At 37.4% G+C, this 26,319-nt stretch overlaps 13 protein-coding genes across 13 annotated transcripts; 9 read left to right on the top strand and 4 right to left on the bottom strand.

The window, feature by feature from the left end:
* Positions 1 to 278: 278 nt before the first annotated feature.
* SAPINGB_P006263 (uncharacterized protein) lies at positions 279 to 944 on the top strand (the record flags this gene model as incomplete). The annotated part of the gene is made up of 1 exon (XM_032000974.1): positions 279 to 944. One exon carries the CDS (start codon positions 279 to 281, stop codon positions 942 to 944), a length of 666 nt encoding a protein of 221 aa, XP_031856865.1.
* A 2,214-nt stretch (positions 945 to 3,158) lies between these two features.
* Positions 3,159 to 3,680, bottom strand: SAPINGB_P006262 (uncharacterized protein; the record flags this gene model as incomplete). The annotated part of the gene is made up of 1 exon (XM_032000973.1): positions 3,159 to 3,680. The coding sequence occupies one exon, from the start codon at positions 3,678 to 3,680 to the stop codon at positions 3,159 to 3,161; it is 522 nt and encodes a 173-aa protein (XP_031856864.1).
* A 952-nt stretch (positions 3,681 to 4,632) lies between these two features.
* On the top strand, positions 4,633 to 5,654 carry SAPINGB_P006261 (uncharacterized protein; the record flags this gene model as incomplete). Its single annotated transcript, XM_032000972.1, has 3 exons — positions 4,633 to 4,665; positions 4,734 to 5,155; positions 5,258 to 5,654. 3 exons carry the CDS (start codon positions 4,633 to 4,635, stop codon positions 5,652 to 5,654), a joined length of 852 nt encoding a protein of 283 aa, XP_031856863.1.
* Positions 5,655 to 5,844: 190 nt separating this feature from the next.
* Positions 5,845 to 6,609, top strand: SAPINGB_P006260 (mitochondrial 37S ribosomal protein uS17m; the record flags this gene model as incomplete). The annotated part of the gene is made up of 1 exon (XM_032000971.1): positions 5,845 to 6,609. The coding sequence occupies one exon, from the start codon at positions 5,845 to 5,847 to the stop codon at positions 6,607 to 6,609; it is 765 nt and encodes a 254-aa protein (XP_031856862.1).
* Positions 6,610 to 6,765: 156 nt separating this feature from the next.
* Positions 6,766 to 7,770, top strand: SAPINGB_P006259 (uncharacterized protein; the record flags this gene model as incomplete). Its single annotated transcript, XM_032000970.1, has 1 exon — positions 6,766 to 7,770. One exon carries the CDS (start codon positions 6,766 to 6,768, stop codon positions 7,768 to 7,770), a length of 1,005 nt encoding a protein of 334 aa, XP_031856861.1.
* A 356-nt stretch (positions 7,771 to 8,126) lies between these two features.
* Positions 8,127 to 11,775, top strand: SAPINGB_P006258 (uncharacterized protein; the record flags this gene model as incomplete). Its single annotated transcript, XM_032000969.1, has 2 exons — positions 8,127 to 10,771; positions 11,295 to 11,775. 2 exons carry the CDS (start codon positions 8,127 to 8,129, stop codon positions 11,773 to 11,775), a joined length of 3,126 nt encoding a protein of 1,041 aa, XP_031856860.1.
* A 78-nt stretch (positions 11,776 to 11,853) lies between these two features.
* On the bottom strand, positions 11,854 to 13,281 carry SAPINGB_P006257 (uncharacterized protein; the record flags this gene model as incomplete). The annotated part of the gene is made up of 2 exons (XM_032000968.1): positions 11,854 to 13,221; positions 13,279 to 13,281. The coding sequence occupies 2 exons, from the start codon at positions 13,279 to 13,281 to the stop codon at positions 11,854 to 11,856; spliced, it is 1,371 nt and encodes a 456-aa protein (XP_031856859.1).
* A 341-nt stretch (positions 13,282 to 13,622) lies between these two features.
* SAPINGB_P006256 (uncharacterized protein) lies at positions 13,623 to 14,827 on the top strand (the record flags this gene model as incomplete). Its single annotated transcript, XM_032000967.1, has 2 exons — positions 13,623 to 13,742; positions 13,793 to 14,827. 2 exons carry the CDS (start codon positions 13,623 to 13,625, stop codon positions 14,825 to 14,827), a joined length of 1,155 nt encoding a protein of 384 aa, XP_031856858.1.
* A 1,635-nt stretch (positions 14,828 to 16,462) lies between these two features.
* SAPINGB_P006255 (uncharacterized protein) lies at positions 16,463 to 16,906 on the top strand (the record flags this gene model as incomplete). Its single annotated transcript, XM_032000966.1, has 1 exon — positions 16,463 to 16,906. One exon carries the CDS (start codon positions 16,463 to 16,465, stop codon positions 16,904 to 16,906), a length of 444 nt encoding a protein of 147 aa, XP_031856857.1.
* A 636-nt stretch (positions 16,907 to 17,542) lies between these two features.
* Positions 17,543 to 18,729, top strand: SAPINGB_P006254 (uncharacterized protein; the record flags this gene model as incomplete). Its single annotated transcript, XM_032000965.1, has 3 exons — positions 17,543 to 17,765; positions 17,848 to 17,916; positions 17,990 to 18,729. The coding sequence occupies 3 exons, from the start codon at positions 17,543 to 17,545 to the stop codon at positions 18,727 to 18,729; spliced, it is 1,032 nt and encodes a 343-aa protein (XP_031856856.1).
* A 474-nt stretch (positions 18,730 to 19,203) lies between these two features.
* Positions 19,204 to 20,538, bottom strand: SAPINGB_P006253 (uncharacterized protein; the record flags this gene model as incomplete). Its single annotated transcript, XM_032000964.1, has 2 exons — positions 19,204 to 20,397; positions 20,506 to 20,538. The coding sequence occupies 2 exons, from the start codon at positions 20,536 to 20,538 to the stop codon at positions 19,204 to 19,206; spliced, it is 1,227 nt and encodes a 408-aa protein (XP_031856855.1).
* A 1,463-nt stretch (positions 20,539 to 22,001) lies between these two features.
* On the top strand, positions 22,002 to 24,509 carry SAPINGB_P006252 (uncharacterized protein; the record flags this gene model as incomplete). Its single annotated transcript, XM_032000963.1, has 1 exon — positions 22,002 to 24,509. One exon carries the CDS (start codon positions 22,002 to 22,004, stop codon positions 24,507 to 24,509), a length of 2,508 nt encoding a protein of 835 aa, XP_031856854.1.
* A 330-nt stretch (positions 24,510 to 24,839) lies between these two features.
* On the bottom strand, positions 24,840 to 25,868 carry SAPINGB_P006251 (uncharacterized protein; the record flags this gene model as incomplete). The annotated part of the gene is made up of 1 exon (XM_032000962.1): positions 24,840 to 25,868. One exon carries the CDS (start codon positions 25,866 to 25,868, stop codon positions 24,840 to 24,842), a length of 1,029 nt encoding a protein of 342 aa, XP_031856853.1.
* Between the last annotated feature and the right edge of the window lie 451 nt (positions 25,869 to 26,319).

Raw genomic sequence — 26,319 nt, 5'->3', positions numbered from 1 at the left:
AAAACCTTTACAACTACTACTACTACTAATAAAGCTGGTTTGCTATATATTATGACTTAGAGGAGTGGATTAATTGGTTTTTTTTTTTTTTGTCTTTCTATAAAAGGTCATGGATATCTCTTTAAATTCTCATTAATCTTTTTTTTTCTTAATAAAATTATATATATATATATATAGTCATCTGCTTGATAATTTTTTTTATTTTATTTTACTAATTAATCTTTCCTCCATCTTTTTTTTTTAAAAAAAAAACAATCTCATTAATAATAATAATAATAATGAACACGCTTATCCATCAAAACTTCGAGTCAGAGCCTATCATTCTTAACAGAAGAACAATAACAAACTTCTTTAAGAAATCGTCTCCAAGAAATCTCCTAAGACGAAATGCTTCTTCATCTTCTTCTCCTTCTGCATCCTCTTCCTCATCTTCAGCTTCTCCATCTACTGCCTTAACTGATAACAATATTTCTTCCTCTTCAACACCACAAATCCCCAGAATCTCAATGCCTGAACCTGTTTCTGCATTTGATGCAATGATGCGCAACTATAGAGCAAATGATGACTGTTTAACCATCAACGAGCTTAACATTATCTTCCCCCGCGTTCCCTACGGATCTTTGGTCTGGGCACCTGGTAATATGCTACGCAAACCACGCCCACAACACAATCACTCAAAACATAACCATCCATCATATCTCTGCGATTCACCTACACCTGAAAAATGTACTTGTCCAATCGATCATGCCTGTGCAATCTGCTTGAATGTCTTTGCTTGTGGAGATGTGGTCCGTGTCCTGCCGTGTCACCATCTACTACACTCCGAATGTCTAGACCCTTGGTTTACTAGTGTTCGTGCAGAGTGCCCATTATGCAAGCGAGGATACCGCGAAAACGCAGATAGGCTTCGTGCGCTGTTCCAAGAGCTGCGGTTAACCCGATGATGATTTTTTACCAGCATGTCTCTTTCTTTCTCTCTTTTTATATCTTATAAAGTTGTTGTTTTTTTTTTATTTGTTTGTCTGCTTGTTTGTTTGTTTGCTTGTTATTTAGTTCTTTTTTTTTCAAATATATGATCCTTCTATATACTATTTTAAAAAAATAAAACAAAAAAAAATTGATGAAATACCGGTACTTGAATGCCGTTGAGTCTTCTGGACTTCCCCAGATTTTGGTTGTTTTGTCATCCTGATGTTTGTTTGCTTGATAGTCCACGGGACACAACACAAAAAAAAAAGTCAACCTTTCAGCTTTTAATAGAAAGAAAAAAAAAAAAAAAAAAGGTCTGCTGCTGCTCATCATCATTAATAATAATAATAAAATAATAAATAAAAAATTAAATTTCAATTTCAATTTCAATTTTTATTAAGCCACGCATGACCCGAACCGATCACACGGGACTCTCAAAAATCACTCGGAGCACCTTGTCGTGTTGTGTACAAACAAATATAAATAAATAAATACTTTGGTGGACATATTGCATATATACACAACCACCAAATTCTTAAGTTTGTCGCTTCTGATATTCTTTGGTGGTCTTGGCATAGGAGCCCCGGCCACTGCCAACCGATATATTAAGATATAAACAAAGTAGTGATATATACATATTTATATAGTTTGGTCATAAAAACCACCCGGCCCACGATCCTACTAAAAACAATCTAAACTAAATCAAAAAAAAAAAAAAAAAAAATTCCCTTCTTGTCAATATCTTGAAATATTTTTTTATTTATTTAAACCCCACAGGGGTTTATTTGTACATCTTCAAGCAAATGGCGGGGTGGAATAGTAAAGCCCTTACTTTAGTACTTATATATATTGTAAGCTCTTCTTCTCCTCATTATCAAAAAAAAAAAAAAAAAAAAGTCCCGACACAAAACTGTGCCCCGCCATAAATATGCCCCGCCATGAAAAAAAAAATAAAATTTTGTGTGTCTCATATTTCTGTTTAAATTGACTATATATATATATATATATATATGAGATTCAAGACAAGTATCTGATATTTACTATTCAACTAAGTTTCACATAAATAATTTTTAATCCTGATCAACACTAGCGAGACAAATCTATCTTTTACCGTAATTCTCAGTTTTTTTTTTTTTGGGGTTATGTTGCTTATTCAATTTTTTTTCCTCGTTTTGCTTTTGGTTTCTCTTTTCTATTCTAGCTAAGATTTTAAAAGGATAGTTTTTTTTTTGTTATAAAATGTATGGCTTAAGGATATTAGTGAATGTGAATATAGTAAATTAGATAAGAATAAAAATTAATATTAAAAAAAAAACTTCAAGAGATTTTAAGTATCAATATATATATATATATATATAAATGACATGAAATATTCCTCAAATGGACTGTAAATCTAAAGTCTATAAGTAACTTAAAGTTGTATATTTGCAAACTAGTAAAAGGTTTATTGATAAAAAGGATATGACGTAAAAACATTTTGAAAAAAAAAAAAGGAGGACCATGTTTCCAAGTCATTGTTGATTTGAATATCATAATTGAATTATATTTATTAATGACTTTCTTTTCAATATTATATTTTGTGGAAATGTGTTGAAGTGGTTGTGCTTTAGTTAAACTAATGCTTGTTTAGACATGCATCATATATAAACTGAACTGGCCTTGGTTAACACAATCACCGGCTCATGAATGAAAAAAAAACTTTTTTAATTAAAACAATCTACTTCTATAAATTTCTAACCCATTTCAATATTATATATATATATATATTTGGTAGTAATAGTAGTAGTAGGAATCTTCTAGCCACCAGAAAAGAAACAAGGTTCAATAAGAATGCCATAACAGTATACAAGCTAATCATTTGATTTCACACAATTTCACACAAGACTGTGTACAAGAAATAGAGAAAAAAAAGAAGAAGAAAAAATAGACTACTTTTGCTTTTAATTTTAATTTTCTGTACAAAATTAATCATGGATAAATCAATATAAAATATCTATTTTTAAAGCAAAATAGTGTGTTTGTGGAGAGGGGGAAAGAAAAAAGTCTTGTTAGTATGGCTTTTATTCAAGTTGACCTTAATTCATTAATTAAAAAAAACTATATTTAAAATATTAAAAAAAACATAAAACATAAAATATTAAAAAAAACATCAAACATAAAACATTAAAAATAAAACATAAAACATAAAATTATTTGTCTTTTTGAGATTCTTCAAGTTCTTCTTGTTCCTTAAGAGCTTGTTTTTCATCCACAATCACTGGAGGTTCATACTCTGGTGTTTCTATGGGCTTTTCTGTTACTGCTTCAGTAACTTCTTCTGTAACTGTTTCTGCTTTTCCATCTTCTTCTTTCTTATCTTTAGTCTCAACTTCTTCTGGGTTTTTAAGAATCAGGTACCATGCATGGACAATACCAGGGAACCCACCAAGAACTGTCAAAGCAACGTTGATGGCCAAATCGGCAGATACACCACGCTTAATGTAAACAGGAATAGGAGGAACAAACTTGGCAAGAATTGCAAGAATCACATCTGAAGAAATAGCAGTTGTGCGTGGATCAGCTTTAGGACCTGTGATCCGTTGAGCCAAGCGCTTGTACATTGGCGTTTTATTATGACAGTGACAAACTGTACTGTTGGTGCTGTTAGTACTGTTGGTGTTGTTGTTGTTGTTATGACAGAAAGTGGATTGAGTGATAGTTGGGCAAGACATTGTTAGTTGATTTGTTGTGAGAATTTTGATATATTGCTATATTGAAATATTGATATATTGATATATTGAAATATTAAAACAAAAAAAAAACATTTAAATGATTGTTATCCATATTTATACTTAAATTTTTTTTTCTAACGTGGATTTGACCGAACTTGTGAATAAAAAAAAAAAAAAAAAAAAAAAAGAGAACAGAAAAGCCTGACGTCGAGGCTTGTGAAATTTTCAAAGACCCGTTTGAGTGTCAGTCGAGTCAGCATAACGTGAATTGACTGTGTAGAGAATAAATACTAAGCAAGGCTTAGCTCGGACCAGCCGCGGGTCAGTAGAACATCTCCGCGGAAAGTTTTTTTTTTTTTTTTCTTATGATTTTCCTCAACTTTATAACAATTCAAATTGAATATAAACAACTTCTTTTTTTTTTTTTTTTGAAAAATTCTTCATATGAATTCTTCCTTACCCTTTTGCGAAAATCATTCGGAATAACAAAAAAAAAAAAACTCGTTGGTGTGGCTGTTTATTTCTCGTGAGTGTGTTGAATGAAACCAGTTTGTTAGTAATTCTGACAATTCCACCATTTTTTTATATATAATTTTTCTCAATCACACACAATCTCTAAATAGCACCCCCTACAAAAAATAAAAAAAAAAATAAAAAAAGAAGTTCTTCCTCTCCCTCCCATGGCATTTCCTATTATTGGCTCGGATATATTTTCAAGCTCGGTCCGAACACGATGTTTTTCCGAAATTCCCAGGCTCACTGGGCATTTAAAAGTTTGAATACCAGAATACAAATAAATTAAAACGCGAAAAAAAAAAGATTATAAAAAGATCCAGATATCTTTCTATTTGTAAAAAAAAAAAAAAAAAAAAAGAGTTGTTGTGTGGTGATAACGACCTTCAAATCAATCAATAGATTTAATAGACTTAATAGACTTAAATCCTTTTACAAAATGACCAACTTAGATGCCTTGAAACCCGAAACTGTAAGTCTTCATCACTTACTTCATATAACCATCTGATTAACCCTCATACTCTCTCCTTCTCCATGTAGAACCTTGAGGACTTACCCGACTTTAAAGACCTCCCAGTGACCATGACCAAGCCTCCTCACCCGGACTGGCGTCCAGGGCAAGGCGCAGTTGCAGAGGTTTCTGGAAAAGGTCATGACAATGCACCATGGAAAACACATGCTAAGATCGGGTTTGATCCCTACGACCCGACGCGTGGACACGCAAAAAATTACTTTTTTGCAGCATCAGGTATTACCCCACGTCCCATCGGCTTGGTGTCTACAGAAAGTAAAACCGGACACCGTAACTTGGCCCCGTTCACGTATTTTCAAGTGGTTAGCAATGATCCACTGGTATTTGTTCTGGGCATTTCGCAAAACTCTGGCAAAATTAAGGACACTTCACGAAATTTGCAAGAAACAGGTGAAGCTACAGTCAGCATTATTTCTGAATGGTTTGTCGAGTAAGTTTTATTTTTTATTTTTATTTTTATTTTTTATTTTTTATTTTTTCTAGTCCAAGATTAAATCCCCACAACTAACTTTTTTTTTTTTTTTTTTTTTAGAGCTGCCAATTACACCAACATTACACTTCCTCCAAGTCTCTCCGAATGGAAAGTCTCTGGATTGACCCCAGTGGAAAGTTTACGCGTAAAACCTCCACATGTTTTAGAAAGTGCTATTTCCTTTGAAGTCAAAGTCCGCCAAACTATCCCTATCGAGGACGTTACAACTCCAGGCAAAATCAACTCGACTGTGTTCCTATTACAATGCGAGTATGTCCATGTGCGTGAGGATATTGTGGATGACCCCAAAAACCCAGGCAAAGTTGACTTGCAGAAACTCAGGCCAGTATCACGTCTTGGAGGTGTCACGTACGGGCGTACTACAGAGACCTTTGAGTTGCCCAAGTTTTTCTATGACGCGAACAATTTGTCTGAGGATCTTGAAAAGATTTTGTAGTTACCAGATGTAAAAATATAGATACCGGGTAATTAATTATGTAACTATGAGGTAACTTTTGGGTAACCTGTGAAAAATTTTAATGTCACAGCCCAACCACCGCTTTTTTTTTTTATTTTTTATTTTTTTTTTCTTCATTACCACCACCAATCACCACTACCACCACCAACTTCACACAACTACAACTACAATGGCCCGCCAAAACTTTGTCGGAATGGTCGTGTCTCACGGCAAGATGGACAAGACCATTAAGGTCCGTGTCCAGCGTATTAAATTCAACAAGCTTGTCAACAAAAACGTTGTTCGGTTCACCGATTTCCTTGTGCACGATGAGGCTAACAAGTGCAAGGAAGGTGATGTGGTTCGCATCGAGTACGTGCGACCTCTTTCTGCCCGCAAGTCCTTTTCCGTCACCGAGATTCTCAAAAATAAGGGTCTGTCGTGGATCAAGTACCGCGAAGATGCACCAGCCGTTGTTGCTGCCGAGGAACTGCGCAAGGTTACCCAATACAAGCGGGACCGTGAGAGTCGCCTGGGTCTGGACGGAACCCCAACTGTTTCTGAGCAGCTTGATGTTTTGCGAACTGCCTACAATACCCAGAACTTTGTTCCAGAACATGCTCGTACTGAGGAGCAAAAGGAGGCTGTTGCCAAGGTCATTGCCAAGTATACTCCTGATGGATTTCTTCCATCTTTTGCCTCGGGTCCTCTTTATGATCTGCCGATCGATAAGCTTCGTGCTGAACTCAAGGCTCTTGATGGAACCATTGAGCAGGCTTCCTTTTCTAAGCATGCTGCTGCTGTTCTGCGTGACGAACCTGCGCGTGCTGATGCCATTCTGCGTGCCATGGGCAAGATTGATCCTTCGGCGGTCCCCCGTAACATTAAGAAGAATCTGCTGATGAAGTACTTTGTCAAGACGCTGGGCGAACAGAAACAAGAGGCTACTGCTTAATGGGGAGAGAAAAAAGGGTTGTTGAAGTTTTGTGTATATAGTAGAATGGAAATAAATAAATAAATATAAATAAATTGGACGAAAAAAAAAAAAAAAAAAAAAAAAAACATTCAATCTTTTCTTTTCTTGTCTTTTCTTTTCTTCACACCCACTTTAATGCTCCATATAAGATTCTTCAAGCCTCCAGCATGGCAGGGTAAAAAGTCGCCCGATCTAAATGCAGTTCTCACGGTGGCCAATGATTTGGGTGAAGAGCCCTTTTACGGGTCTGCTGAACTATGTGCAGATGTCTTTGCAGGAGGCCGTAAGCTCAAGTCGGTTACACTTCGCTGGACCCCAGGCATGCGCGCTGTTCCGCTCAAAGTCCCTGGATCGGTTTTTGCTGCGGTTCCCAAAAAGACTCCTGTAGAGGTCCGTGTGAGTGTCCCAGACCCTAAAACAGCAGTAAATTTGTTGTTAGACGAATCCGCTCAACAAACTCTACAATTTCTCCCTGTATCTTCGGTACCCTTCACTTCTACCCCAGAGAAAATAGCTGTCCGCAAAGTGCCGACATCTTTTAAAGACCCGCTAACTATCTACGAAGAATCCCAGGAAAGCATTGCGCGGCACCTGTGGGATGCAGGCCTCTACACTGCCGACTTGTTTCTGCAACATCCAGACTCTCCCATTGTGGATCTTCTCGAAGACTCCACTACTAAATGGCCACCTCAAACGGTCCTTGAGCTTGGGGCCGGGTGTGGGTACGTTGGCCTGGCATTTGGTGCAGCATATCCTGGCACCCGGATTGTTTTGACAGATTTAGACGATGCACAGGCTATTTGCACGCGCAACATAGCTGCCAATGCGTCAAGAATTGCGCCATCAACTGCAGAGTTCCAAGTACTAGACTGGGAAGAAGAAGAGAGTCCGCTGGATCCTGTGCCGGACCTAGTTCTTGTGACGGATTGCACATATAACCAGGCGTACTACGGAGCGTTGCTGGCGATGTTGGCGCGTGCAGTCAAAACAGGTGCGACAGTATTGTTAGCCCATAAGCATCGTAATGACGCCGAGTCAAGTTTTTTCGAGAGCCTGGACGCACACCCAGGGCTCTGTCTTGTTCGCCGGTTTGATATGGAAGTAGCTGGGAGTCCATTGACAGTTGTTGTTTGCCGATAGTATTAATAGCAATAGATGGCAAATCAGTACTTTTGAAGAAGAAGAAGAAGAAGATGATGATGATGAATAAGATGAAGGGTTTTAAGAGTTGTTGTAAATAATAATAATAATAATAATAATTAAAAAAAAAATCTCGGTACGTGGCTGTTTAAAAAAAAAAAAAAAAACACCGCACCATCTAAAAAACTTTATATAGTCTGGACATAAATAATTATTTATATTTAAAATATCTTTTTAACTTCACTACAATAATAATAATAATAATAATAATATACAACAATTATAATACACCCTATCCTATCCTCTTTTCTTTTCTCTCACACACAGAAAAAAACTTCAATCTCAACCATTGAAATATGTCTGGTTTTGACGCCATGCTTGATCCATGGGCAGGCCATGGCGGAACTCATACACGTAGCCCGAGTTCTCATGATTCAGTGTCGCTAACTTCTCCGGCCGCTCTTGCCGAGCTCAATGAAGAAGAAGAAGAACAAAATAGCAAACCTACCACGACCCCCACGCCGCCAAACAACTCTTCTTCCTCTCTAGGAACCGATGGAGCCATGGCCCGCGCAAAGGCCTCTTATGGTTCTACTACCGTTGATGACGAAAGTGTACTTGACGATGACTCGTTAGATGCTACTGCAAAAGCTACAAAACTTCAACAAATGCTTTTCGCGGTCGCAATCTCCGGCGACTTTGCGGCTGCACGGCAACTCCTTGGTGGACCTGCGGCCGCATATCTCGACATGAATGCCCGTGACCCTCAAACTGGAGCCACAGCTTTGATATATGCCAGTGCCTTTGGTCATTCTGACATTGTACTGGAACTGCTGCGCTATGGCACACTACCTGATATTCAGGATAAGGCCGAGTATACGGCACTAATGTGGGCCATGACCAACCAGCACGAAATGACGGTCCGAAATTTACTCGAAAATGGTGCTCGCATCGATATAAAAACCTCTGCAGGTCGCTCAGCTTTGGATCTTGTTAGTACAAACTCTAGCTTACATCAGTATTTGGAAGATCATGGGTACATTGAAACAGAGCCCAAGGACTTTTACGATAATGGCCGTCACCACGACGATATGCTAGAGTCGGCAGCTTATAACTTAGACGTTGATTTAGACCATTTGGGATTGGACGACCATATTTCAGAAGAAGATGCAGATGACTTTCAGTGGGAACGATGCCGCCCAGACCAAATGCTAGTTTTCCGCGAAGATGATATTCCTACAATTTTAGACGCAGGCATCACAAACATGCAACCCAAAAGATCCAAGGGCCAAAAACCCATTCCAGCAAACTTGCTCTTTTTATGTTGCCGCTACGCTCACTACTATGGAACTCCAGAGATTCTGGCCAACTTGTTAATTCCAGCGTTTCAACGGATCAGAGCCCAAGTTATGGGTAAGACAGAGGACATTGCATACCTGTCCTTTTGGCTCTCTAATTCCACGCTACTGTTATACTACCTGCGCAAGGACCCTGGGTTGCTAGAATCTACCCCTGACTACCAAAGCACCCTTGCTGAACTCATTGCCGACATTACAGTTTTAATTTCACAAGATGTAGAGCGCCGGCTGGATCTTGTACTAGATGCCTCAGTATTGGATTATGAAACCTTGCCTGGACTTGACGATATTCGATACCAGTCTGAATGGCGGTTTTTCCGACACCATCGAAAGTCCAAGTCACATAAGGAGGAGATGGAAGAAGGATACCGCCCACCGTCACCCAAATCCCTTATGCGTCCATCTCCACGCAACGTCACGTCGATTCTCGGGTCGGTATTGTTTGTTACGGACTTGTACGATATTCATCCAATCATTGCCCAAGAGCTCATGTCACAACTATTTTACTGGCTAGGTGCAGTGCTTTTCAACAGACTGTTAGCCCACCGCAAGTACCTTGCACGGTCGCGTGCCATGCAAATCCGACTCAATGTGTCTGCGCTGGAAGACTGGGCACGTGCAAACAACCGGAGGCCTGCGGATGTGGACGATGAATTCCACGATGGGGCTGGATCGCACTACCCGTCATTGACAGAATTGTGTCGGGTGCACATGACACCACTTGTGGAGATGCTGCAATGGCTACAAATTTTTACAGGTTTTGGGTCAGATATGACAAGTGTTGTTGCGACGCTGCAGCAACTATCTGCATTAACTCCTCGACAGTTGTTGCATGTTGCCAAAAAATATCGTGCAGAAGTCGGCGAGCCAGGATTGTCCAAGGAATACAAGACATATTTGGGGCAGCTCAATCTGCATGATCAACGGGCCAATTCGCATGGAGCCAAGGTGCTTTCAGCAACTATTCATACTGTATGTACAGGGAAGGAAGATGAAAAGGAAGAAGATGAGAAAAAGGAACCTCCCCGCAAGTCGATTGATAAGGAAGTCCCCAAGATTCTTCCGGGTCATGATAAAAAGCATCTTTCTACAGACCCTCCACAAGAAGAAGAAAAAGAAGAAGAACAAGATCTGCCAACAGCCTCAGAAACCGCAGTAGCACGCGCCAACTCAACCAAACCCGTGAGACCCAGCGTACGACTTGTTCCTCGAACCCATGGAGCTATAGATAACAATGACGATGATGATGATGATGACGGGACACCTGGGACTGGAGATTTATATATGGATGCTTCTGCCGTTCTACCATTTGTGGTACCAACACTGCGTGAGATGATTGTTGCATGGGGCCGTGGGTTAGGAGGAACTCATGCAGTACGTGCACGTAACTATGAGCCAACACTACCTGCAGAATTTTTAGACAAGCTTGACTTGGGTGATGGGACGACTGCAGGGCTTGGACTAGAAGATGTTGGAGGGTCGAGTGTGGTGAAGCATGTAGAGACGAAGGAAAGTAGTACACTTGGGCGGGGAGGGAATGTAAATTCAATTTTTGGCGGGGTTGCAGTACCGGAACCATCGGCTTCAAAAGAATGGGGTGAATTTGATAATGATGGTGTAGAGAAGGACGAGTTCCGGAATGTGTGGTAAAATTAATGCTACTATTGACTGTGTAAGTTTTTGTTTATAGAAAAAAGAACAATACATGAATACATGAATACATGAATACATGAATAATTGAAACCAAAAAAGGCTGTTTATTTGTTTGTTTATTTGTTTGTTTGTCTGTTTTATTAAAATATTTGCATTTGAAATTTAAATATGCTAAAATGCGTAACTTTCATACTGAAATGCGTACATACTATCACTGCTGCATGGCTGGCTGCGTTGGCTGCTTTTTTTTTTTTTTTTTTTTTTAATCCATAAAAGTCCTCCCAAAGCCGCCCAAAATAAAAATAAAAAAAAAAACAGCCAGCCAGCCATTTTTTTTTTTGACCTCTTGAAAATACACCCACACACATACACACATACACAAAACATCGCAGACTTAATTTTTTTTTTTTTTGTTTTTTTCAAAATCACCCAAAAAATGTAAGTTCCACCTTTCTATTATTAAAAACCTTTAAGATCTTACTCCTTCCTTTGCTCACACTCTTTCTTTATTAGGTCTTCTTCAGAATACACACCCGTGTTTGCTCCCTTTTTCGGGTTTGCCGGGTGCGCGGCGGCCATCATTCTCTCGTCGGCGGGTGCAGCCGTAGGCACAGCCAAGTCCGGTATTGGTATTTCAGGTATCGGCACTTTTAAACCTGAACTTATCATGAAGTCTCTTATCCCCGTTATTATGTCGGGTATTCTCGCCGTCTATGGACTCGTCGTCGCTGTTCTCATTGCAGGAGACCTCAACCCCACGGAAACTTACTCGCTATTCAATGGCTTCATGCATTTGGCCTGTGGCCTTTGCGTAGGCTTTGCGGCGCTGGCCGCCGGTTATGCCATTGGAATTGTGGGTGATGAAGGTGTTCGCCAACTCATGCTTCAACCCAGACTCTTTGTTGGTATTGTTCTTATTCTCATTTTCGCTGAAGTCTTGGGTCTCTACGGAATGATTATAGCCCTGATTCTCAACACCAAGGGTTCCGGTTAAACTTATATATATATATCAAATTAATCAACGTATAGTAATAATAATAACAATAACAATAATAACAATAATAATAATTAATCAAGCCATTTCAACATCTCCATCTCCAATAAAAGTCTCGGGGGTTTCCTCAAGAACTTGCACACTACGCGCAGAGTCAAGAAACAAGGTATAAGACCGCTTAATATCCTCCACTTCAACCTGACTAGCCTTGCGCTTGGCTGCAACCAAACTAGCAACTGAAATCAAGTTGCTAGCATACCGTAGACTAGTATCCTCACCAATCTTTGTGAGCAACGCCAAAGCTTCTGGAGTCATATCCACCTCTTCTTCTTGTGCACGAATGTTAAGAATCTCACGAATCTCCTCAGCTCCATATGGCGAAGTTGAAATGATAATCACCCGGTCAAGCAGGTCTGCCGGCAGTCCGTGAGGCGACTTGTAATTTGTACCGCGTGTCCGTGAAATACCTCTATTTGTGGCCATGATAACAATTGGCGCCAGTTCATCCTCCAGCGCTCGGTTAATATATGAAAAACACTCAATGTCAAGCATGTGAACCTCATCAATAAATAACACACCAGGAATCACATCAGCTTTACCCTCTTCGCGCCATTCGCTCACTTTGGCGTTAATTTGGTCGCGTACTTCAGGTCGAATCTCACCAGTGTCACCAGAAAATAATGCCAAAAAGCCCTGCGTACGTGAATTGATCACGTCAATCTCATGTAGCGAAACTGTATGCACAATCTCACGACGCTGCTGCAATTCTCCCTCAGGACACTGTACAAACTTGGTGTCAGGACCCATCGCGTCGTAATCGCGCGACCGCGAGTATGACCGACCAAGCTTTGTGATTTTACCCGAAGCTTTATCAAGTGAAATAACATCACCTGCAGTCACCTTTTCGCGAGCCAGCGCGTCAATCATCTTGGCTCCAAGATCATAAATGGTCTCCATATCCGTTGTTTTGATTGTAAGCTTACCCTGCTTGTGTCCACCAGTCACTGAGCGGTCGATTTGGATTTCTACAACCTCACCTTCAATCACCTCTGTTTCTTCCTTAATTCGTACACCCATCGACTTGCGGAATGCTTGATTAAGGGCTTCTGTTTTTGACATTTCCAGTGAAAAAACTTCGGATCCAGCAAGTGTTGTGAATGGCACATCAGATCCAAGTGACTGTGCAATACCCATGGCAATTGCAGTCTTACCTGTGGATGGAGGTCCTGCAATTAATGCAGCCCGCCCAGCAATCTTACCCTCTTGGATCATCTTGAGTAAAACACCAGCAGCTTTACGCGCCTTGAGTTGACCCACCATACCTTGTGCACTCTTCCATGGTTGTAGTGACGTGCCAGTCTCTAAGCCCAACCCTGTGATGTGCGAATGTGCCGAGACAAGGTTAAGTCCACGGAGCTCTTTAGCCTGTGTGATATTAGACAAAGACTGAAAAAAGTTAGTATGAATATTATTTGGGTGAAGGTTCTATTAAAAGAATCTTACCATTTTGTGAATAAATTGATATATTTATATATATATATATATTTTTTTTTAATAGTAGTGATTTGCTTGTTTTGAAAATGTCATGGAAAGAGAGAGAGAGAGTGAGAGGCTGGCGGGAAGGTTGGAAAATTTATTATCATTGTGGGTTAGGGTTTCATTATTTTTTATTTTTTATTTTTTTTTATTTCTAAAACGTGGTTTCGTGGACATTAAAGAGAAAAAAACCAACTCACCAAAAGCCATTCTTTCTTTCAAAATATTTTTTTTTTTTTTCATTTCCACAAAACCTTTTCCCTCCCCTTCTAGTACAAACAAACAAACAAACAAACAAACACAAAAGCAAGATGGCTCTCACGTACTTTGCTGATTTTTGGTACTCACTAGAGTCTTGTCTGACATGCTTCCAATCGCCAACTCTGAAAATTAACCGTCGAAACTTCAAAATCGTCAAGTTGCTTGGCGAGGTACGTTACCTAGTACTCAATCCTCATCCCCCACTAATCATTTTGTAAAGGGTGGCTTTTCCTACGTGTATTTAGTTCAAGCTAGCTCTGGTGAACTTTATGCCATGAAAAAGATCCGGTGTCCGTTTGGCCAAGAAAGTGTACGAAATGCACTCCGAGAAATTGAAGCATATAAACTTTTTGACTCGCCGCATATTATTAAAGCTATTGACTCAACTGTAGTCCAGGAACCTGACGGGTCCAAAACTGTATACATTATTTTGCCGTACTTCCCTCGTGGAAACCTCCAGGATATCATTGACTCCAATTTGGTCAATGGAAATCACATTCCAGAACCAGAGCTTCTGACACTGTTTTTAGGCGTATGCCAGGGCGTGCGGGCCATGCACAAACATGTCATGAAAAATGGCGGCGCACGGGTTTCCGGTTCCCGACCAAACCTCGAAACAAGACCTTATGATACAAACTCGTCTGAACAGCAACTTCTGGAAGCTCGCTCTTCGTTTGTTCTGGATGATGAAATTTCGGTAATGACTGGTGGAGATGACGAAGACGATGATATTAACATGGACCTTGAAGAGGACCTCAATTCAACAGCTTTAGGGACAGTCGTACCTTATGCTCACCGTGACATTAAACCAGCAAACGTTATGCTGGATGCTGCGGGTCAACCAGTACTTATGGATCTTGGATCGACTGCACGCGCACGTGTTTCTTTACCCACACGCCAATCTGCTCTTCAGTTGCAGGATCTTGCAGCAGAGTTGTGCACGCTGCCGTACCGTGCGCCGGAGTTGTTTTACGTGACAACAGACTCGACGATTGACGAGCGTGTGGATGTATGGAGTTTAGGATGCACATTATTTGCGCTTATGTACCAATCTTCTCCGTTTGAGTTGCAGGCTGCCGAGTCAGGTGCCAGCTTAAATATGGCCATTTCCTCGGGTGAGTTCAAGTTCCCTAACACGCCGGCGTACTCTGAGGAACTTAAGGAGGTTGTGCGCAAGTGTTTAACAGTTGATCCTAAACAACGGCCTTACATTGATGAGATAATAACGCGTGTAGAGAATTTGATTCATAGTTGAAAAAAAAACAAAAAAAAAACAAAAAAAAAACAAAAAAAAAACAAAAAAAAAGATACAATTGGGAGTAAGATGAAAAGTTATGAAAATTAGTGATATCACTTACAATTTTTTAAAAAGAAATTAAAAAAATTAAAAAAAATAAAAAAAATAAATGGAAAAGTAGCAAAAAAAGATATCGACACCAGCAGGACTCGAACCTGCGCGGGAAATCCCAAAAGATTTCTAATCTTTCGCCTTAACCGCTCGGCCATAGTGCCACGTGACTCTTGAAAATGTAACTTCTATGGGAATCGAATCATGATTGAAAAGAAAATAAACATTAGTGTATTAGTTTTTTTGAAACATTAATAACCCTTGACTTAAAAAAAACAAGCAAATAATTGGTAAAATTTCTATATTTAGATTTGAACTATTTAATTTAATAATTTTTTTTTTAAAATCAATAAATAAATGATAACCAGGTTATCATTTAAGCTTGTTTTGCTGGTTTGCGTGGTGTAGATCCTTAATTACCATTTGGTTTAAGATAGCCCACCTGTGAGAAATTTCTTTTAAAGAAAAAAAAAAAAACTTTGTATGCACTTATTTGTGTGCCTTGATGTTGTAGATGATGATGATTATGATTATGATAATTATGATAGTGCAGTTAAGCATATAAAAACAAAAATCAATGACATAATAATAATTGAAGAAAAAGAAGAAGCAGAAGAAAAGGAAGACGGCAAAATATTGCATTTATTTTTTTTTTTAAAGAAACGTGAAAACAAAAAAAAAAAAAAATAATAAAAATAAAATTTAGTTATTATTATTATTATTATTACTATAAAAACTTTTTGTTTTATTTCATTAATCTAAGATAATGAACAAAAAAAAAAAAAAAGTTGTCGATTAAATTGACCTCAGCCATGCCTCAAATTTACGAATTTGCATGCACTAGGGGCTTCTTTTTTTTTTTTTTTTTTCTCTCCCTCTTGTGAGTTTATTCGTATTTAAAGCATGAAAAAGATATTCCAAAAAAGAGATTTTTTCGACTTTTAATAGTGCGCACATTTTCATTATTTTCATTATTTCCATCATCCTTTTGTTCTTTTGTTCTTTTGATTTACTAAAATATCGTCATAATTGCTTTCTCGCTCGCTCGCTCGCTCATTAACTCATTAATTCATTCATTTCTCAAATCTTATGATTTTCATTCTTCTTCTGATAGTCATTCCAAGATGATCGTCTGTGCCGATCGTTCCAAATATATTTTTTTATTTATTTATCTTAAACATGAAGAATAAAAATAATGAAAAAAAAAGAAAAAAAGAAATAAATAAATAACTTTCTCCAAAAAGGTTCTCATAATTATAGTTATAACTATAAGCAAACTATACAATTGTATGATGTATCAAAATGACTCTTCATATTAAATGTATATATACATTTTCTTTCTTTTAAAGTTTCATTCAGGTGCCGTGGCATGTGAGAATGTGTATATTGGATCTTTTTTTTTTTTTTTTCTTAAACCCCCAAAATTAACAAATATATAAAGACTCTCAATTCCCCAAGGTTTTTTTCTCTTTTCTATCTTTCTTTTTTTTTTTTTTTATCTTTATTTGTTTATCATCAATTATTAACTATAAAAAAAACAAAATGTACACTCTTGCTCCTACACCAAAGGCCCCTGCTCCTAAACCAAACCAGGGCTCCATCTCATGTTTTCCTACACCAAAGGCACCTGCTCCCAAACCAAATCAACCTACAATGTCTGCTGCACCAACTCCTAAAGCACCTGCTCCTAAACCAAACCAACCTACAATGAGTGCGGCTCCTACACCAAAGGCACCTGCTCCTAAACCAAACCAACCAACAATGTCTGCTGCACCTACTCCTAAACCAAACCAACCAACAATGTCTGCTGCACCTACTCCTAAAGCACCTGCTCCTAAACCAAACCAACCTACAATGTCTGCTGCACCTACTCCTAAAGCACCTGCTCCTAAACCAAATCAACCTACAATGAGTGCAGTACCTACACCAAAGGCACCAGCTCCTAAGCCTAACCAACCTAAGGTATCCTTTAGTTGCAAGCTTTAAAGATCCTAGTATGATGGTTTTATTAAAGTAATTAAGTGATTTTGCACTTATGCACTGCTTTAAAGAAAGTATTTGGTATATTATTATCTTTTATTTTAAGCAAAATAAAAATGAAAAACAAAAACAACAAAAAACAAACCTTGGATTTAATCAAACAAAGGAAATTATATTTTTTAAAAGAAAGAAAAGTTGGTTTTAAAGTTAAATTAAGTTTTTTTTTATTTTATTTTATTTTTTTATTTTTTTATTTTTTTTAATTGAATAAAACTGTCAAGACATGATTTTGTAAACCCAAAAAAGTCAAAGCTTAAAAGAAGGATTTTGTAAATGCAAAATAAATTACGTAATACTGATATAATCATTGGTCATTTGTATAAAATTTTTTATTTTTATTTTTATTTTTATTTCTTATTTTTCACCGCCAAAATCAAAAAATTTTCTTCTTTCCCTTTTCTCTCTTTTCTTTGCCAAATTTTTTTTTTAATCAAAAATCAATCAAATACGCGACTTTATCAATCTGCGATTCATTCTGTTATCTGAGTTTTATAATATATATATATACATATATTAATTCAGTAATAATAAAATCTTATCACCACTTCTCTTCACAACCACTCCCTTTTCAATCTTTAAACAATGATCAGCTACCAGCAGACTCCTAGTCTTGCACAACAGAATGGCTCTCAAGTCACTGGTGTTCCGCCACAACAAACGTACGGGTCTACCGCACCTGTCCAGCCACCACAGCAGCAACAGCAGTTCCATCAGCAACAGCAGCAGCAACAACAGCAGCAACAACAGCCACAACAATCACATACTCGTTCCGGTTACCCCAGCCTCAAGCGCACCTGCTACGTGTGTAAGTATATTTTTTTAATTTTTTTTTTTTTTATAAGAGCCACGGACCTTTTATTTAAAATTTAATAACTAACTCTGTATAGGCGGCTTGTTTGGCCATCAGGCGCGATCTTGTCCCAAGTCTGGTAACCCCGTGTGCTACAACTGTGGTAGTATGTATAATTTTTTTTTTTTTTTTTCAATTTAATTGAATTCTTGACGTTAAAATCAAACTAACAAATCTAGATTACGGTCATCTGAGCAAGCAATGTGAAGAGCCATTGCGTGAAAAGATTTGCTACAACTGTGGCCAGTCGGGCCATCTGTTCCGGTCATGCCAGAGTACTTCCAATAAGCCTGTCACTCAGCACGCTGAGCAGCTAGTGTCGGAGAAGCGCGAGGAGAATACCGCTTCCACAGCTACAGAACAGTCGTCTTCTTCAACTACCTCTAGCTCACAATCAGCTCCAGCCTCGGCCTCAGCTCACCTGGCATCTAACTCTGAATCTGGGCCATCTACATCAGGCTCTGCATCCACACTTGCTAGCGCAGTGTCAACGGCTCAGGGCTCGACCCCAGGATCTTCATCGGCAACTGTGGTTCCTCCACCTTCTGGACCTGAGGCCCACTCAATTCCTAAGGGTCCTGCAGCTGGTGCTAATGGTGCATGCTACAAGTGCGGCAAGCCTGGCCACATTTCGCGGTTCTGCAAGTCTCCACGCAAGGCGATATCCAATGGAGCTTCTCCTTCTTCTTCCTCTTCTTCTTCTTCTCCTCCTTCGCATAAGACTATGTCGTGTTATTCGTGCGGTCAGTATGGACACTTTAGCCGGGACTGCACTAATGGCCAAAAGTGTTACAATTGTGGTGAGATGGGCCATTTGAGCAGAGACTGTAATGAGGCTCCAGGAAAGGTGTGTTATTCGTGCAAGCAGACTGGTCACATTTCTTCAGAATGTCCCAGCCATGCAGCTCTGGCGGCTTAAGGTGACTTTGGTAGTGTAGTAGTAGTAGTAATAGTATTAGTATTAGTAGTGTAGGAAGATGTGAGTAAAGAAAGAAAAAAAAATGTTAAAAATTTAGTCTAGGAGAGGAAATACTCGAAATGAAAATAAAAAATAATAAAATGAATATATAAATGTCTAATAGTAATAATGGCTTGTTTCTTTATCCATCAATCATCTCTCTTTTTTTTTTACAATGTTTTTCTTCTTCACGTCTCTGTTTTTCCTAGCCATTTTAACACTGGTCTCTCTCTGCGTGGCCGTCTTCATGTTGGTTGTTGCGATTAGTCTATCCAAAGTATATTCAACCTACGATTGTACCAAATAGACTGTGCCGTTTATATATATATATATATATTATACATAATTTCTATTATACAACTCCCAATATAGAACATTGTTCCCTCTATATAGATTTATATAGTCAAATGCAATTTGCAACTATTATCTTTTTTTTTAAAAAAAATTATCAGGAAGCCCAAACATGATACTCAAAACATCTTGTCCAAAGTTGCGTATGCCCAAGTACTCCCCAACCACACCAATATTGTTGCCATGGCCCTCTGTCAACCACTCGTCATAATCATTATGTGTCGGGTCCTTACGTTTAGGCTTCCCGCGCCTATCCTCGACCGTCATTCCGCGCGTCCAGGTCCCATTTGTCTCGATGCGAACGTCTTTATTTTTATGTACGCGCCATAGCCCTGTTACTACATTGTTGTTGTCAACAATTAGATGGCTAGTCAACGCATAGTGGACAGCCAATGGATCATGCATTTGAATTCCGAGTGTGGCCAAGTGTTGTGGAGAATCGTCAAGCCCAGAAATGTGTTTGTAAGTATTGAAAGTTTGTTTGAGCCAGATACTTGCCCATTGAAAAAGTGGAGAGGGATTAGTTGAATGAAACTCTTGGACTTTGTCGAAATCTTGAGCAAACATTTTGTGTTTTTCTGTAAGATCAAGTGGCAGAATATCGAGGGTTATTGGAAGTGACTTATTTTGAGGAGATCTATCTAGAGTGCCGGTTAGATTATATACACGTGAAGCGGCCAAAGGGTCAGAGAAAACGTTAAATTCAGAGTAAGGGGTTACATTTCCAGGAACACGAAGAGCACCTCCCATAGAAACGACTGATTTAGCGCGTGAAAATACATATGGATCAATTTCTGCGGCTTTTGCAAGATTCATTAGGGGTCCTATGGCGACTATGGTGACTGTGTTTTCTGGTTCTGTACGAAGGATATTGATTATTTCAAGATAAGATGGGGTTTTGGAAGCCACAAAGGGTAGTGAAGAGGAGGAGGAGGATAAGTTCATATCAGAGTCTTGATTAAATTGATTAATCCAGTGTGTAGGAGCAGAGAAATGTGGGGCAGTGTTGTGAACGTTCCCCAAGCCATCTTGACCATGAAAGTCAGTTGCATCGAGTTGAGTTCCATCCAGGGCAGTTTCGAGGCCAATTGCTATTTTAGGTTTTGAATGGAGTATTTTAGTATTTCTATGAGATTCTTCAAGTTGTAGAACATGCATTAGGGTAAGAACATTACGGAGTGAGTTTTCAGTATTACAGTTACCGAAACAAAGTGAGATGAGGGCTAAGTCAGTGTTTGAAGAAAGAAGAGCGAGAGTAAGAGCTAGGACGTCATCGACCTAATGGGAAATAATAAAAAAGGAAAAAAAAAAAAAAAAAAAAAAAAAGAAGAAGAAAAGGAAAATTAGTTAAGATTAAAAATAGAAGACTTTTGAATGTTTGCTTACACCTGGATCTGTATCGATGATTAGTTTTTGCATTTTTTTTCTTTTTTAGAATTATAGTTGGTGATTTGAGAAGAAGATTAAGGGAGGTTTATATATATATATATATATGTATATTCAAAGATAACTAGGTGGTATGAGAGTTACTCGTGCTGGTGATTACTTTTATATTTAAGAAAAAAAAAATAAAAGAGATGAAATGAAATGAGATGAGATGAGATGAAAAAAAAAAAAAAAAAAACATCCATAGTAAATGTTTTATAACAAGTCAAATAAGAAAAAAGTTTTATATTATATATATATATATATATATATATATATATATATGTATATTTTATTATTTGATTGTTTAATGCAGTTGGTTATATATAAATAAGAAACTAATTATTTTAAACCCAAGTTTAGTTTTAGATAAGATAAATAAATTTTAAGTTAACTATGAATTTGTATTATTATATTTTATTTTTTTAACTTTGATCAATTATATATATATTAATATTACTTGAAACTTAAGACTTGGAATACTAAAATTGAGGCTGTGCTTGTATTTATTTTTATCTTTGCCTAGAAAAAAAAATATATATATTTCAAAATTAAAAATTAAAAATTAAAATTAAAAATTAAAAATTAAAAATAAGCACGTAGCAAGCAAAATTTTTTGTTTTTTTTTTTTTTTTTTTTTTTTATTTCCTGGGCTTTTTTATTTTTTTTTTTTTTTTTGTTCTTAGACGACGTCACACACAACTGCGTGGTACACACTGCCACTTGAGTATAATAAATATATATAAATATATCTAAATATAAATTATAATCTAATGGTGGCTGAAATCTTTATTTATTTATTTATTTATGTATTTATATATATATATAAATATAAATATAATCAAGTTTTTCCTAATTTTTTTAATAAAATTTCAATTTCAATTTCTATTTCAATTTTAAATTTAAATTTAAATTTACTTTATATATATAAATCTATACCTGATTATAATCAGTTAATTAATTGATATTGTTGATATCACGTGACCCAGCCGCACATACCTCCCTTTTTCTCTTCTTCCCCCCTCAAATTTTTTTTTTTTTTAACCTACCACAACACGCGCCTATTGCCACCGCAACAACGTCTTTCTCTTTTTCAATAAACTTCCATTTTTAGCACCTCCGCAACCTTTTATTTTTTTTTTTTTTATCCAAACCAGCCAAGTTCATCCCTTTTTGATATTTTTATATATATATATATATTTTTTTTTTTTTCAATTTCAATTTCAATTTTAAAAATTTCAATTCTTCTTCAACCACCTGGCAATAAAGAAATAACAAAAAAAAAAAAAGAGAAAGAAATCTTTAAAAAAAAAAAATTTTTTTTTTTTATTTCTATATAACTACTATTAATAATAATAATAACAATAATTATTTATATTAACAACAACTTCCTTAGTTGTTTGTTCATCAGTATATATTAGTTATACTCAGTATTATATATATATACAAAGCATAAAATGCTTCGAATACATAAACTTTTCCTGGCACTGATATTCTCTTCCTCACTAATCTTACCAGCATTAGCAGAACGCATTCTTAGATCTAGTGCCTTACTCACATGTATGGATAACTCCCAGTTCTCCGCAAGCAAGTTCGACGTCACTTTTACTCCAAATAATAAAACTGTCACTTTTGATCTTAACGCAGTCACTACCCTCGATGGATACTTTGTTGCCAAAATCGTCGTCATTGCTTATGGTATCTCTGTAATCACACAAACAATCAATTTTTGTAACCTTGGATCTGATACCTCCCAACTCTGCCCAATCTCACCAGGACATTTAGATAACCTAAAGGGCACTTATACTATCGATAGTGATATTGTAAACCAAATCCCAGGTGTTACTTATACTATCCCAGACTTGGATGGTATAGTCCAAGTCCTTGTTTACCCTAATGGTACAACAGACTCAAGTGCTGTAGCCTGTGTCGAAGCAACTCTCACAAATGATAAAACTGTTCAAACCCCCTACGCCTCCTGGGCACTTGCCATTGTCACCATTGTTGGATTTTTGCTGGCTGGTGTCGTTTGGCTGCGAGGATCACTTTCATCCTCAGCACACATCTCCTCCAATATCGTGTCACTTTTTATTTATTTTCAAGGTGTAGCCATCATCGCCATGATGGCTGTTGAACGTTGTCCACACATTGCAGCTGCTTGGTCACAAAACTTTATGTGGACCGTGGGACTCATTTCACTCCCCTTTATCCAAGACATTATGAACTGGTACATTCAAGCAACAGGTGGTACGGTCACGAGTATTCTCCCGAACGCCGATTTGATGAACCTTTCAATCCAAAAAAGAGCTATTTATGAATATGCTACCCAGATTTATTCTACCCTCGACAATCCAACTGTTCGGCCCTTTGTCTTGGCCGCCAAGTCAGCTTTTATTCCAAGAGATGTGGCATACTTTTTACAATTACCTTCATTGCTAGATGACCCGTGGCTTTTTGTCCGCGATGATGAAACTTCTACAGAAACCACTGATGAAAAACTTGACGATTACTCGTCCACTGTGCTTGTTTTACGCGGAATGCAGCGTGTGGCATTTCTTGCCAATATTGAAATCACTTCTGTGTTTGTCACAGGTATAACCTTTTTCCTCATCTTTTTAGTTTTCGCTATGATTATTTTGCTTTTTATTAAAACCCTTACAGAGATGTTGGCTAAAACAAATCTTATCCATCGTGGCCGTGTGGGTGATTTCCGTAAAGAATGGAAGTCCATTTTTAAGGGTGTACTTTTACGTGTATTCTTTATGGCTTTCCCCTCTTTGACTGTGCTATGTCTCTGGGAATTTACTCAGCACGAGTCAGTGGCTACTGTTGTGCTGGCTGTATTTACCTACTTGACTGTGGTTGCGCTGCTAGCCTTTGGAGCTTACAAAACTATAAGCACAGCCCGGAGGTCTATGCAAACACACAAGAACCCAGCATATTTATTATTCAGCGACGTGCACATGCTCAATCGTTGGGGTGTACTCTACGTCAACTTCCGCGCGTCAGCTTATTATTTTATCACACCAATGCTGATCCACGTCTTCATCAAGGGTGCATTTATTGCATTTGCCCAAGGATCAGGAAAAGTCCAAGGTATTTGTGTGTTTTTGATTGAACTATTTTATTTGATTTATGTGGCATGGGTTAAGCCTTATATGGATAAACCTACCAATGGGTTTAACATTGCAATTGCTGCAGTAAGCATGATCAATGCTCTTTTCTTTTTATTTTTTTCAAATCTTTTTGGCCAGCCTGCCTATGTTAGCAGTATCATGGCTGTGATTTTCTTTGTCCTTAATGCTGCCTTTTCATTAGTTTTAGTGGTACTCATTATAGTATCATGTATGTGGGCAATTTTCTCTCGCAATCCAGAAAATAGATATGAACCCATGCGTGATGACCGTGAGTCATTCATTCCTGATCCAGAGGGTGAAAAGAAACCAGTTACTGAACTTGATGCTCTCGGTGCAACTGCTCGTGACGGGTACCCAAACACACTTTCTGTCATGACATCACTTTCAGGTGTCAAACCAGAATCTATGCTTACTGGGGAGGATTTGATGAGAGGGACTGGAAGTTACAATGGTGGTGGTAGTGGTAGTGGTGGTGGTAGTGGTGGTGGTAGTGGTAGTGGTGGTAGTGGGAGCAGTACGATTCACGAAGATGGATCAATAGCTCGAGGGTATTATGATGAAGACTCATTTTATGATAATGGGCCTGCAATGGCCCAAGGTTCATCATCAAATTTAATTCGACCACAACAAACTAATAATAGTGTTTACCCAATAGATTCAAGGGTTTCAACTAACTCAGCTACAGCATTAACTTCCATCATGCCATCACAAGGGTTCCCTTCAGCAAGGCTGCCGCGAGCACCAGGAGGCCATAGTGAGGCCGATATGTATAGTACTAACACGGCATATCCCGGGCCTGGCGGGTACCAGGGCCGATCTGGGTGGTGATAATTATGATAATTATGATGATTATGATGATTATGATGATTATGATGATGATAATCAAGTGAGGCTGAAACTATAAAGGAGGTGGGGGAAGGATGATGTAGTAAATGTAATTTGATTTGATTTAATTGTATTTTTTTTTTTTTGTACATGTTAAAAAAATATATATATTTATTTATAATTATTCAAGTTTTTATATTTAAAAATTTTTTTTTTTATTCTTCTTCTTCTTGTTTATCAAAAAAAAAAAAAAAAAAAAAAAAAAAAAAAAAAAAGGAAATTCTCCAAGAAGAGGCTTATAAGCTATATATAAGCTTAAATATTTTAAATATTTTAAATCTTGGGGACTTTGAGGGACTTTGAAATCATGGCTGAGCCGGAAATCAAAAATAAGCCAACCAGCGGGTGGACTTGAGCCCAGTGGCCATCCCACAAAACGCCTCCTGGAATATTTGTATGGCCAGTTTTACCAGTTGCCACAAAATAATACATGATAGCCACCAATACAAGGGTAGTTGGGATTGGAGTTCCTTCAAAATATTTTGATTTCCCAGTTTTTGCATCCTTGGGGATATTTGCCACCGTAACATTAAATCTAGCTAAACGTGTAAGTCCACATAAAACGAAAATAGCCAAAGCAGCTGTATCAAGAGTAGTACGGAACCCAATTGTATAAGCAATAGAAGCAGGAGCCACACCAAAAGATACAAGATCAGCAAGTGAATCAAGTTCTTGTCCCATAAGAGATGCTTTATGTCGCCAGCGAGCAACACGTCCATCAAGGAAATCAAAAAATAATCCAAGAGGTACCAATAACATTGCACGATTTAAATAATAATTATTCCCACTTGCTAATCCCTTTTCACTTGTTAAATGGGCCAATAAAGATACTATAGACATAAATCCACAGCATGCATTCATAAGTGTAATATAATCTGCCATATGTAATTGTCTAATCATAGAAAAATGACGAGAATCATCAGTAAATGCTTTAATTTCACGAGCATTAGGAGATGGAGGTGCTGGTGATGGAGAGAAAAAACTTGATCGCCGGCGTGTACGTGGTCTTTCACGGAGTTGTTGGTCATGCAATTGTTGGTCGAGAGCTGCTATACGGGCATCATCTGCAGCTGCTTGTTCTTCTGGACTTAATTTGTGATGTTGTTGTTGTAATAATGATGATGATTGTGTTTCATTCTTGTTTTGATTGGTATTAATATTAGTATTAGTATTGGTATTGGTATTGTTGTTGTTGTTAACAATATCTTCATCGTCTGAATCTGCAATTGCAGAAGATTGTTGTTGCAGTTGACGAGTAGGTATATCACCTGAAACTGGAGGTAATGGTGGAGTAGTAGACATTTGAAATTGTATTAATTAATTAATTAAAAAAAAAAGATGATGATGAAAAGATGAATAAAAAATTCTTCTCAATTGATTTAAATTTGAAAAGAATAAATGGATAGATTAAAAAAAGAGAGAAAGAAAGAAAGAAAGAAAGAAAGAAAGAAAGAAAGAAAATGGTGGCAGTGAATGAGAAAGAAAAAAAAAAAAAAAAGGAGGGGGAAAAAAAAAATAAAAAAGAAGATTTTTGTTTGGTTGCTTTTTTTTTTTTTTTTTTTTTTTTTAAGGACAGCAAAAAAAATAAAATAAAATAATATAATATTAACAAAAAAAAAAACATGTGAAAATTCTCATCAGTTTTTTAATTTTAATTTTTTTAACATAATTATTTAACTATATCATGTTAATAAAACCATAGTTACTGTTAAATAAAATAAATCAAAAAAAATTTTTTTTAATCAAACAATTA

This window comes from Magnusiomyces paraingens (assembly GCF_902498895.1).
Source record: "Magnusiomyces paraingens strain CBS 517.90 genome assembly, contig: contig5, whole genome shotgun sequence".
Classification (NCBI taxonomy): Eukaryota; Fungi; Ascomycota; class Dipodascomycetes; order Dipodascales; family Dipodascaceae; genus Magnusiomyces; species Magnusiomyces paraingens.
This window is presented reverse-complemented; position numbering and strand designations above follow the sequence as displayed.